Source organism: Antechinus flavipes, chromosome 2 (assembly GCF_016432865.1).
Source record: "Antechinus flavipes isolate AdamAnt ecotype Samford, QLD, Australia chromosome 2, AdamAnt_v2, whole genome shotgun sequence".
NCBI lineage: Eukaryota > Metazoa > Chordata > Mammalia > Dasyuromorphia > Dasyuridae > Antechinus > Antechinus flavipes.
Window position 1 is genome coordinate 652977721 of NC_067399.1, and position 12624 is coordinate 652990344.

Sequence of the window (12624 nt, forward strand, 5' to 3'; positions counted from 1 at the left end):
AGGTGGAGTAAAATCACGAACCCCATCTGGCACTACAAGTGGGCCAGACCATGGAGGAGCTGGCGGGATTTTCAGGTTTTAGGGAGAGCTTTTTGGAAACCCTGGAGCGCTACAAACAGAAGGCATCGTCACTGTTAACGGGCCAGGTCCTAGTCAAGTAGGGAGAAAGAAAAAGCCATTTGTGGTTCTTTGGATGCAACTCAAGGGGCATCAGAACCTCAAGTTCTTTATTCATACAAACTCTGAGATGCAGGCCAGCTCCAATAGACCTGGGATGGAGAGACCCTTCTGCAACCAAAACAAGTCCTATGGGATTGAATATGGATCACAACACAGTATTTTCACCTTTTTTTTTTTGTTTGCTCTTTCCCCCCATTTTTCCCCCATTTTGAACTTTTTCTAGTGCAGCATGATAAATGTTTCCTCAAGTGGAAATAGATATGGAAGAATTGCACATGTTTAACCTATATTGGATCACTACTTGTCTAGAGGAGGCGGGGAGGGAGAAGAGAGGGGAAAAAATTTGGAACACAATGTTTCACAAGATTGAAAGCTGAAAACTATCTTTGCATGCATTTTGAAAATAAAAAGCTATTATAAAATCAATGTAATTGGGAAATAATTAAGAAAATAAATAAATATTTTATACTTTAACATATTTAACATGTATTAGTCAACCTGCCATCTGGGGGAGAAGGTGGGGGGAAGGAGGGGAAAAACTGGAACAAAAGGTTGGCAATTGTCAATGCCGTAAAATTACCCATGCATATAACTTGTAAATAAAAAGGTATTAAAAAAAATTAAAAATAAATAAATTAAAAAATATAATTAAAACAAAAACTCAAATAAAACCAGCTAAGTCTCTCCCAGACCCCAAATGAAGACAAAACACCCCATTTTGGAGGGAGGATATACAGACTTTATTTAGTCAGATTTACTATATACAGCAGAGATCACTTTTACATACTACCTCACTAGTCTACTCTGGTACATTATTTTCAAATTTAAGACCTACACTCATAAAAAAACCACACACACATATCATCATAGAACAGTAGTGCATACATTATACTCCTGAAAAGCCAGCTTTTATTTAAAAAACACTAAGGTTTGGAAGATGCCTTCAAATGGAGAGGATTCTAAGATACACGTCATATGGTTCTACAGTTTGGGTCATTTTGTACAATTTCAATCATACCGAACTACAATATACATGTTTTAAAAATGGACAGTGGTGAAGGGCAATCCTCGGGTCCCTTCATGCAGCTAGCCAGCTGGTCCTCCTCTGGGCCGGAGTCCCACCAAGCAAAGCTTTCAAAGATTCTACTGGACTTCAGAGTCACTGGGCTCTCGCTCAGAGGGAACCACCTTTCAAAGCCATCATGCTGCTTCCAACGGGACAATGACTCGGAAATCAGAATGTTTCTTAAAATGCACGGAGCTGCGAGGGGGAAAAGGTCACGGGGGCTGGAGGGCTCACGGAAAGCCGCGTGTCTGTGCCCTTCACCAGTGTCCACGAGAGCCGTTTCTCTTTTGTGCAAGGTGTGCTTGAGCTAAGTCTACCGAGGCAGGAGAGTGGCTGCAGGAGACTGGCCCGACCCACCTTCCAGGGAAGGGAAACAAGTTGGAGGAGCTCGGGGCGGCTCTTCTAGGCGTAGGTCCCTCCAGTGATGAGGAGCTCGTAGGCAGGATCTCTACTCCTCCGGCACAACACGATGCATGCACAGAGCATGCCCAGGAGCTATTGGGAGAGAAGGATCGACACTTGGCCAAGGAGCCAGAGGCACCCGGTGGCTTGGGGAGAGCAAGAAGGCTCCGTGAAATCCTGGACTTGTGCTCCACATGGGAGCAGAACAAAAGGGATGCTACATCTACAGCAAAGGTTCTCCTTTACTTCCTGGAGTCCCTGAACCTGGCTGGGGGGGGAATTTAGGTTGTGTGCCTCGGGGATCTCACTGCACCAAGACCCAGGAAGCCTGACCCACACAGATGGGACCAGTCTCTGTAAGACCTGCTCTGCCAACTCCAGATGTTCCCCAGGTACATAAAAATTTTAGTTAAGCCTCCTGTTGTTTTAACAGACGCCCCTTGAGGCCGCAGTCACCAATTTCATTTGAATTCAAAATATTTCAAAGATTCCTTGAGTTCACTCAGGTGCCAACAGTTTTCCAAACAGTATATAAAAGCATACTAGTCCTGTGCATGTAAAAGACCTGCTCAGCTGCAGAGATAACAAAACTTCCCATATAGAACTTTCACAGGACAGTTCCCTAGTCCCCTTTCATGGGACATCTTCCAGGCACAATGGTATGTGAAGTAATTCTAACCCAAGACTATAATTATTTAAGCTAAGACTAATGCCCTTTTAAATTAAGCTAGAAAACATCTGTTTAAAATGTGTCTCAGGGGAAGCTAGGTGGTGCAGTAGGTAGAGCCCCAGCCCTGAAGTCAGGAGGACCTGAGTTCAAATTCAGCCTTAGATACTTAACACTTCCTAGCTGTGTGACTCTGGGCAAGTCACTTAACCCCAGAGTGACTCAGCTGAAAAAAAAAAAAAGTGTCTCATTATTCTTTACAAATTCAAATGAAAAAGAGATCCACTAAACTATACATAAGGATCCCAGCAAACCTCATAATCATATAGTTTTTAAATGTAATGTTGCCTGAGTTTTATTATATTTTAATTTATTTTATTTTAGTCTGGTTCAGGTCACACTCAGGAAATTGTAGGCTGCACATTTGAGATTTCTGTTTGACAATCTGTTAAAACCAGGCAGGGAAGACTATAGGGAAAATCATGATGTAGATATAGATATTGTGTCAGGATAAATAACATGTCGAGTTGAAATTTTACAGTACTGAAGGTACCTTACAGATCATCTCTTCCACTTCTTTTATTTTCCAGAAGAAGTTAAGTGACACGCTAAAGACCACAGAAGTAGAGTAAGCAGAAAAGGTGATACTTAAATTTGGAATCCCTGATTCTAGAACCTCTATCCTTTCCATTCCATCCAGTTGCCTCCTGGCCCCTGATCATCTTTACTTCACTGAACAGGATTCCTATTCTGTTTCAAAAATTCCTTCCATTCTTTCATTTAAAAATTCTACTACTCCCGAATCACATTTCCACTAGTCTTTCCCAAATGAAATGTGATTATATTGTTAAAAATTCTATTGTTAAGAATAACTGATCTTCCTCCACAGTACAAAGTACAATTTTAACATAAAGAACCGGGGGCAACGCCTCAACCCACCAAAAAATCCCTTATTGGTAATTTCAGGCAACATGCTAAATTAGTAATTCACCTGAATATTAATTAATGGGTTCATAGAAACTCCATTCATGGATTCCAAAGGACTTCACATATTTTGGGGCTGTACAGAGTATAATAAAAAAATTTCAAGTGAAAAACTTAGAAAATCTTCATGTAAATAAAGATTTTAGTGATAATGTTATTTCCTGCCATGGACTTTTATCTATAAAACTAAAAGTCAAATTTTGATAACAGTAACTGCCCAACGATAATTCTGGGCACATAAAATTCACAATGTAATTATTAAAAATGCCATTTAGCAATCTTCTGTAGTAATTTTCACTACCTATATTCAGGGCTACCCAAATATTATGGCAGGAATTATAGCTCTATTAAACATCAGACTGTTTTCTCATCTATAAAATAAGGAGTTGAATTAAACCACCTTCCAACTCTCAACAAGCATGCTTCTCTGAAAGCTGACCGACATTTAAGAGAACCATAGCACCTGAACAAGGGTATATAGTCCATCTACCAGACTACATCTGAACCCTGTTCTGTTATATCAGAGGCAACCACCAAGATACTGAAGGGCCTCCAGCTAAATCATGATCAGTTACAAATTGGAGCTGTTTAGAGAAGAAAAGGCTTATAGGGAAAAGATCTCTCTCCGAGTATTTCAAAGACTAAATGTGGAAGAGAGAGAGAGTTTAGCTTTGTCTTGGTTAGCCTCAAAGAAGGGAGAAGTAGGAATTAGGTGGAATTGGAAAGGCAGATTTAGGTTTGGCGTGAACAACAGCTATCCCAAAATGAAACATGTAGCTTCTTGTCGTAGTGGGTACCCCTCACTAAAGCTCGGCAATCAATGGCTAAGTGAGTCCAGTTTCAGAATTACATAGCACGATGGCCAAGTAATCAGTTTTCTTCACAATAATTGACTATTGTATGGAAAAATAATAAGAAAATTTTCTTTTTCTTTGATCAGACCTAGATTTCCCTGAAATACTTTAAAAGCTTCTTTTAAAACAGATTTCACGCCTGGAGGATTTATTTTAAGAGCGTGCGTGGGCATTTTAAAATTATGCTAGAGAGGATAGGTTTAATTGCTAGTTCAAACCTAAGTTCCTTAAATTATATAGATTTTGTTTGTCTATGGTAGTTCAAGTTTAATGCATTTAATGGGGAACGCCTTTTTCAAATATCAACAAGGTGGATTGTGTACTTTTCTAGTATTTAAACAGTTTAGTAATGACTCATTAGAGAGCCAAGCTCTTTCTATGACTGTATCTGTACTACTGAGGACTGATTTTGTGACTATGTAACAGTAACAGAGTGACAATACAGAAAGATATATTTTATATTGGGTTATACTGGCAACAGTTCACTGGACTACCAAAATGAAACATGAGGGAGATCTCATTTTCTAGGGGAGATCTTGATTGAAGCAGTTTCAACAATTTTACCTGTAATACATATGTTAGCACAGGTGTGAAAATTCTTTTCAAGTGGAACTTCTGTCATGAAATCATCTACAAAGGTCTAAGTTGTTCATCTGATTTAGGTCCATCCTTATCAACCAACCTGATGCTTCTCCCCTTCCCTTTCTGAAGACATGTTTATTATTATTATTAATATTATTATCATCAAGTGACTTCCCCTGTGGCAGAAGTATTATTTTTACTCAAGCTGCCCTGGTTCTAATACTGATGCTCTAGCCACTACACCATGTTGACATCTAAAATTAACTGACATCAAGGAATACAGAAGCAATTGTTTGGACGAGGCAGTGAAGCTGAAGCAGAGCAGAAAACCCTTCTCAGCACTAGGTCTGTGAGTGAACTTTGGAACTGCAAACTTGAGTTGCCAAACAATATAATTGTGAATTCTCCAGTATTTTTAATTTACATGGAATTAGTAATCCCAAACTCCTTGATTCGCAAACTGCAACTATCTGACTTCAGGGTAGGTGAAGAGAGTTTACCCCTTTATTTGGCTTTTCTACCAATACAGTAATTACTAGATGTGCCAATTAATCAACAAGCAAATTATTAAGCATTCACTACAGTCCTGAGCTAAGTATTGGAGACCTTCAAGGACAAAAAAAGGCCCTGCCCTCAACTCTTCTCTACTAGGAGAAACAAGAGATTCAGACAGAAGCAAGACACAAATCCTAACTGAAAATCTCATAAAAAAATGACATTGGGTGAGCACTGAAGAGCATGAAGGATTTAAATAGTGGAAGGGAGGAGAGGGAATCCAAAAAAGCCTATGCAGAGCTTTTCCTTAGAGCTATGTGGAAGATGGAGTGGAGAAGGGAGAAGTCCCACTAGAAGGTCACTGCAGAAGCCCAGAGAAGAGGGGCCTGAAATGGGGGGGCGGTGGCCAAATGAGGAGGAAGCTTGGGGCAGATGGGAGAGTGTGGAGGCAGCACTGGCGAGACCTGGTGATCACTGGCACATGCCAGGGGAGGGAGAACGAGAGCCAAGGGAGATACTCTGGGGTTACGAACCTGGGTCACAAAAGATGAGGATGGGGATGAAGGCAGGACCCCCATGGCACATCACTGATAATGTGGCTCATGTATCAGAGCTTCCCACATGACTGACATTACAATCTCATCCAATGGCTAAAAAAATCCGTTTTAATCACCAGCTCTATTTCCATAATGGTATTTTAGCTGGAGATGGAGGGGAAATGAGATCATTTCTAGTAAAATAACTCAAATAAAGCAAAGCCAATTTGAAAGCAAATGGCTTCGTCCAATGGGAAAAGTTTTGTTTTGTCACAAGCAGCATGGAGAAGCTTCTAGGCAGCTTCAGGTAGTCCTCCATCTAAGGTTCTCTGGCTCTCAGAGATTCCCTTTCTTTGTGTGGTCTGGGCCAGACCCATCTAAGCGTACGAGGCTTTACTGGGAAAGGTCCCACCAGGAATCTTACCTGAATAGCAGCAAACGTCAAGGCTGCCCAAATAACGTACATCATGATGTCCTGGAGCTTCTTCACAACCAAGGCTTCACAACCCTGGGGGCAGAAGACGCCCAGAATGAGATTCTCCCCTCAAACAAACTACCCATAGCCAGAAGTGGAAAAGGGCAAGAGCGAGGGAGAAGAGCTAGCCTGAGGTCAAGGAATCTGGGGGGAGGCTCCTTCCCAGGCTCCCGAGGGCTGGTTCTGAGTCTCCCTCCTAGAACTGGGCAGGAGGCCACACGAGTGGCTGCTGGGAAGGATGCACTTGACAGCGCCCCAGGGAACCAGCCCCACATTAATGGGAAGCCACAGGAGTCGGTAGGACCCGAGCAGCCTGACTCACCTCCGAGTAGAGGTCCGCCGGGTGGGCCAGGCTCCCGTTGCAAGTGCTGGCAGATGTTCTGCAGCAGCTAAGGGGGACGCTCTGGTTTTTGGTTTCTTTGAACCAGTCTGTATTCTCCCAGTCTGAGTAATTGTGAATTCCACAACAGTGCAGCTAGAGGAAAGACAAAGAACATCTGATTTCTCACAAACGGCGCAGCAGGCTGGCGAGCGGAGGTCAGAGCCTAAATTCAGAGTGCTTTAAAGGTGACCAAAGCCCGCTTTCTGAAAGAGGGCAGGTCCCGGGTGCTCCTTTTGCAGACGAGGCCTCCTCTGCTGCCGGTGCAGAGTGGTGGCCACTGGGGCACCCGCTGGAAGGCCTCCAGCATGGGCTATAGTAGTCCCAAGCATCAGTATCCGGTCAGCCACCTGAAACCTGCCCAGCCCCCCAGGGACCCTGCAGACCATCTCACAAGGGATCAGAACTGTGATTGTCATCAGTGGGAAGCCTGTCCCCACCTACAAAATCCTACATCTTTGAGGAACTGAGAAGGCAAAAGGCGAGCAATTTCATAAGGTCACATTTATGCTCACGAACCAGAGCTGTTAAAATAGTTACTCCAGAACATTCAGCATGTATAGTAAAAACTTCTCTCTCCATAGCTAATTTTTTTTTTTTTAGCAAATAAAATCTTCATGTGTTAAATATAAAATATGCTGGCTCACTTTTACTACAGGATGAAATATGAAAATTAGTTTGTCCACAGGCTCCAGATCCATTCCTAAAAGAACACAACAACTTGTCGACCTCCCAAAGGAGGCCCCAGGCACTAAAGGAAAGTGCATGAGCCCGGTGACGTGGTGGGGCTGGGGAGCTGAAATCAGATGCCTTCCAAACAATGAAAAAGAACTGGCTTTTATGAGGTGATTAGATCAAACTGCACAAGGGGTGCGGAACAGAGGGGTTTAACTTCATTTGTATATGGACACCTGAAAGGACAATGAAAATAAACAGTTGTTAGACTATTATTAAGGAGCCAAGTTCATGGACCCCAGGGATAGAAGGAAAAATCTCCAGAAACCTCCTGGACAAGGGGGCTCCTAATAGTGCAAGAGCAAATAGAAATCCAGGCCAGCGTGCTAAACTTACCTGTCTCTGTACATAATCAATAGCCCGACTGGCAGCATCCGGAGAAGTTCCATTATAGGTCTTGTACACTTTATGAATGCGGCGATCAACCTCACTTTCCACCTAAAGACAATACAAGTAATTCGTTCTCTCAGTAATGTGGGGAAAGACAAATTACCTAACCAGCTGCTCGAGAACTGCTTAAATACCTTTATTTACCATCCCAAACTACTAAAGAATTATTTCCTAGAGCTAGTAGCAAAATTCATCTGGAAGAACAAAAAGTCAAAAATATTAAGGGAATCAATGACAAAAAATGGGAAGGAAGGTAATTTAGCAGTGCCACATCTCAAACTACATCACAAAACAATGATCAAAATAATCTAATACTGGCTAAGAAACAGTGGTGGAATAGTGCAATAGATTAGGTACACAATTCACAAAGACTAGGAATCTACTCTCTGATAAACCCAATGATCCAAGTTTTGGGGAAGAACTCAACATTTGGCAAAAATTATTTGGAAACTTGGAAACCAATTTGGCAGAAACGAGGTATAGACTCACAACATTGGAAAAAATGATTTAGATGTGACATAACAGTAAAGTAGGTAAGCCTGGAAAAATGTACCTGTCAGACATATAGATAAGGGGAGTTTATAAGGAAACAAGAAAGTAAAATAGGTAATTCTGATTCCATGAAATGAAGAAAACTTTTGCAAAAACTAAACTCACGTGGCCAAAATTAGAAAGAAAACAAGAACTGGGGGAAGGGGGAATTTGCAGCAAATTTTTCTAATAAAGGTCTCATTTCTCAAATATATCAGGAACTGAGTCAAACTTTAAGAATACGGGCCATTCCCCAGTTGATAAATGCTCAAAGGGTATGAATAGGCAATTGTCAGAAGAAACTAGATCTATCAAAGTCACATGAAAAAATGCTCTAAATCATTACTGATTAGAGAAATGCAAATGAAAACAACTCTGAGATACCACCTCCCACATATCAGATTAGCTAACATAATAGAAAAGGAAAGTGACAGATGCTGATAGGGATGCGGAAAAAAAGGGATACTAAAGTATTGTTGGTGGAGCTGTAAACTAGTCGAACCATTCTGGAGAACAATTTGGAACAATTGTCCAAGGGGCTACAAAACTTGTACATACCTTTTGACCCAGAACCTACTAGGTCCCTATCCCAAGAGATCAAAGAAAAAGAAAAAGAATCTATTTGTACAAAAATATTCATAGCAGCTCATTTTGTGGTGCCTAAGACATTGGGAGATGCCCATCATTTGGGGAATGGCTGAACAAACTGTGGCATAGCATTATGGCAGAATACTGCTTGTGCTGTAAGAAATGAAGATCAGAGGCAACTAGGTGGTGCAGTGGATAGAGCACCAGCCCTGAAGTCAGGAGGACCTGAGTTCAAATCTGGCCTCAGACATTTAACATTTCCTAGCTGTGTGACCCTGGTCCAGTCACTTAAACCCAATTGCCTCAAGGTAGGGAAAAAAAAAAAAAAGAAATGAAGATCAGGATAGTTTCAAAAAAACCTAGAAATAATGATATGACCAGATGTAAAGTGAAATGAGTAGAACCAGGAAAACATAGTATATACAGTAACAACAATAGTGTACAATGATCAACTGTGAACAGTTTGGCCATTCCCAGCAATACAATGATCCAAAACAACTCCAAAGAACCCGTGATGAAAAATGCTATCTATCTCCTGAGAAGGAACTCAAATTCTGAGTGCAGATTGAAGCATACTTTTTAAAATATAAAAGCAGCTTTTTATTTTTCAAAATACATGCAAAGGTAGTTTTCAACATTCATCCTTGCAAAACCTTGTGTTGAAACATAATTTGAAAAAAACTTAATATTTTGCTGTTTTCTTTTGCAAGATTGGTAATATGGAAATGTGTTCTGCATGGCCTCACATGTATAACTGATATCAAATTACCTTCACAAGGAGAAGAGAAGGATATGAGGGAGAGTGAAAATGTGGAACTCGAGATTTAAAAAAATGACCATGAACATTGTTTTTTTCCATGTAATTGGGAAAATTTAACAAATAAAATAATTTTTCAAAACACTATTAATCTAGAAAATGTCTTTGTTCACCACTCAAAATTTTTCTTTTCCTTTTTTTATCCTCTACATCCAACTGGAAATTGGTGTCTTTGTGTATAGCTCTATGAAGAGCTACTTTATACAACTACATCTACCCTAGAGAATAAAGCTATGCAACACCCTCAGTATAGATGCCTTAAATTATGAATTAACTGAATCTAGTTCCCCCCATCCCAACCAATTCTCCAAGTGGGTTTTCAGAGTCTTTAATTTGCTTTTCTCTTTCTTACAAGGCACATCAGTTGGAACATCAGAGCTCAAAATGCTGCCTTCCAATGTGACCACACCAATGACACAATCCATGATTTCATTCATGCAAGGTTTAGACCTTGAGCCAAAAAGCCGGGGTGAGCTAAAATGCAGGAGTCAATCCCCGAGAAATTATGCTTCACGTCACAGACCTTCACATTACAATCAGCAGCAGGAAAAAAAGAATTTGTTTTTCCAATGACATTTTTATCACTTGGACAATTAGCAGAAGAAACACGCTGCTCGCCACGAAGTCCTTTACCTTGTATATATTCAATCACATAAACAAGCATTTATCAAGCACCTACTATGCTTAGGCACTGGACTAGGTAGACTGAGAATGCACAGAAAAAAATGAAGCCCTGCTCTCAAGTTGCTTACAGCAGGTATCGTGGGGGAGAAAAAGCCAGCAGCTTTTCTAGGAAATCTGCCCCTTTGGAGGGCAAGGCCGGGAACTGGACTTTTATCAGTTCACCTCTAGGGCCCTGGGGAAACTACCTTCCATTCAGCCAATCAACAACCACCTGACTGATAAACTGGAAAGCCAATGACCAATTTACCCAAAAAAAGAACAAATGCAAAGAAGAATCCAATCTTCCCAGAAATTTGCTTTGGAAACCAGCTCTGCTGGGCAAGCCTAACATAGGCCTAGTTCAGAGACTCGGGCTTTCCAAGTCAAAATGCAATGAAATAGCCACAGACCACAAATACAATATAGAATTTTCTTTACTGATGAGAAAGGAAGGACAGCAGAGGCAAAAATCTCAAAGTTAAAGCTATAATTCAGATAAGAGCAGGTGTTTCTGCAGAGCAATGACAATTCTGCTAAAGCCTCGGCCACCAGCCCCCACTGGGTTAAGAAGGACTGAGCAGCCTCCCTATTCCTCCCACACCCCTACAAAGAAACCTGCCCAACCTAGAGAAAACAGGTGCCGCACCTACCATACCAGACCTGTTGCTTGTTGGTCAAAAGGTCAAAATCCAGGGACGAGGCTTTGTCAGCCCTGATAACTTCAAGTAACTCATTCCTTCCCAATTATTCTTTGAATGTCTTTCTTCCAGACTCCATACAGATCCATTACCTTCTACCTCCACAATATTAATATGCAAAGTATGCTGTAATCTTTAAAACTCTAACTCAGATTGCATTCGGATTGCTGTGACAGGATTGGGACAGATTTAGGGAACAAACCCACTGTCCTAAAAGCAGAAAAATCTCAGTGGTAGATTCCCTCTGTCTTCAATTACCGCAGGGTAATTCTTTCTAACCACTCAATTACTGCTTTTTCTATCACTTCAAGAGATTTAAATAGTAAATGACATTTCAGGATACCGACTTAAATCCACAACAAATACATAGCCACAGGGGTCTGATGATACTGTCATCCCAGTTTCTAAACTTGCATTACAACTAACATTCTCTAGCCAGGAGCAGCAAACTGAAGTCACTAGCCATTAGCGTTACCCATAGGGCTTGTGGCATAAAATTAGGGAAGATAGAAAGAAATGGGGGAGAGGGGAGAGGAGAAGAGAGGAAGTAGAAAGAGATAGTCTGTACAGAGGGGAATGAGAGAGTCCCCTAAAGAAACCACATCTCTGTAATATGGTGCTGATCTCTATTGCAGGATAAAATCAAATTTGCTCAGCATTCCAATAGGGTAGCACAGTGTTTTTCTAACTAAAATGACTTAGAAATAAACCACAAAAAAACCAACTGATTTTGCCTTTTCATGTTTATATAAAATGTACTTTCACATCTGTTTTTATTTAAAAGTCATTTCTATAAGGGAGCAACTAGGTGGCACAGGATCTGAGTTCAAATCTGACCTCAGATACTTACCACTTCCTAACTGGGTGACCCTGGGCAAATCACTTGACCCCAATTATCTCAGGGGAAAAAAAAAGTTATTTCTATGTAACTTTGTCATAACATTCAAAGTCAAAATTGACTTTTCCTCTTTCCCCCTGAATTCTGGCTATATGTGTCAGGTTCTGTGTCAGGTTCACTGGGCCAACACCAGTGGTATGGATAACTTCTTGGAAGGAGTTTCAAAGACTCATCCCAAGACAATTTGCATTGTAACCTCTAAAACTGTGATGTCATTTCCAAAATCCTAAAACTGCAATCAAATTGATAATGTGTTCTCCACATCACAGGCTGAATGAATAATTTCTGATCAATGTTATAGTTGAGAACTTTTAAAAGAGGAGCTGGAACTAAACAGCATGTGATTTAAAAAGCAAACATTTTTACCATCACTTGAAATGAAAGCTGTTCTAATTGAATATAAATGACTTATAAAACATCCTTCAAATTTAGGGCCTACCACACATTGAAAAAAGACAACAAAATTAAAATTCATACCTTTGCTCTGTAAACATATCCCAAAACCACGACAACAACTTCTGTGATAAAAACCAACAGCAGGATGATCACAAACTGCAAGGAAAAAATTGAGAGGAAATTCAATACACAAACTTGAAAGCATAAACCCAAATCACTCAATAGAAAAATCATTTAATTTCAAAGTGAAATATGGAGACAGTTTGAGAAAATCCACGTTAACAATCT

The 12624-nt window shown here is 40.6% G+C and overlaps 1 protein-coding gene across 1 annotated transcript in view; it reads right to left on the bottom strand.

The window, feature by feature from the left end:
• Positions 1-896: 896 nt before the first annotated feature.
• Positions 897-12624, bottom strand: part of TSPAN3 (tetraspanin 3) — a 30685-nt gene continuing 18957 nt past the window's right edge. The window contains exons 3-7 of the mRNA XM_051982510.1: positions 12418-12492; positions 7692-7793; positions 6564-6716; positions 6191-6274; positions 897-1741 (exon numbers count right to left, since the gene is read on the bottom strand). Coding sequence (XP_051838470.1) covers positions 1649-1741; positions 6191-6274; positions 6564-6716; positions 7692-7793; positions 12418-12492 — 507 coding nt within the window. The 3' untranslated portion in view covers positions 897-1648. The remainder of the gene's footprint in view (positions 1742-6190; positions 6275-6563; positions 6717-7691; positions 7794-12417; positions 12493-12624) is intronic.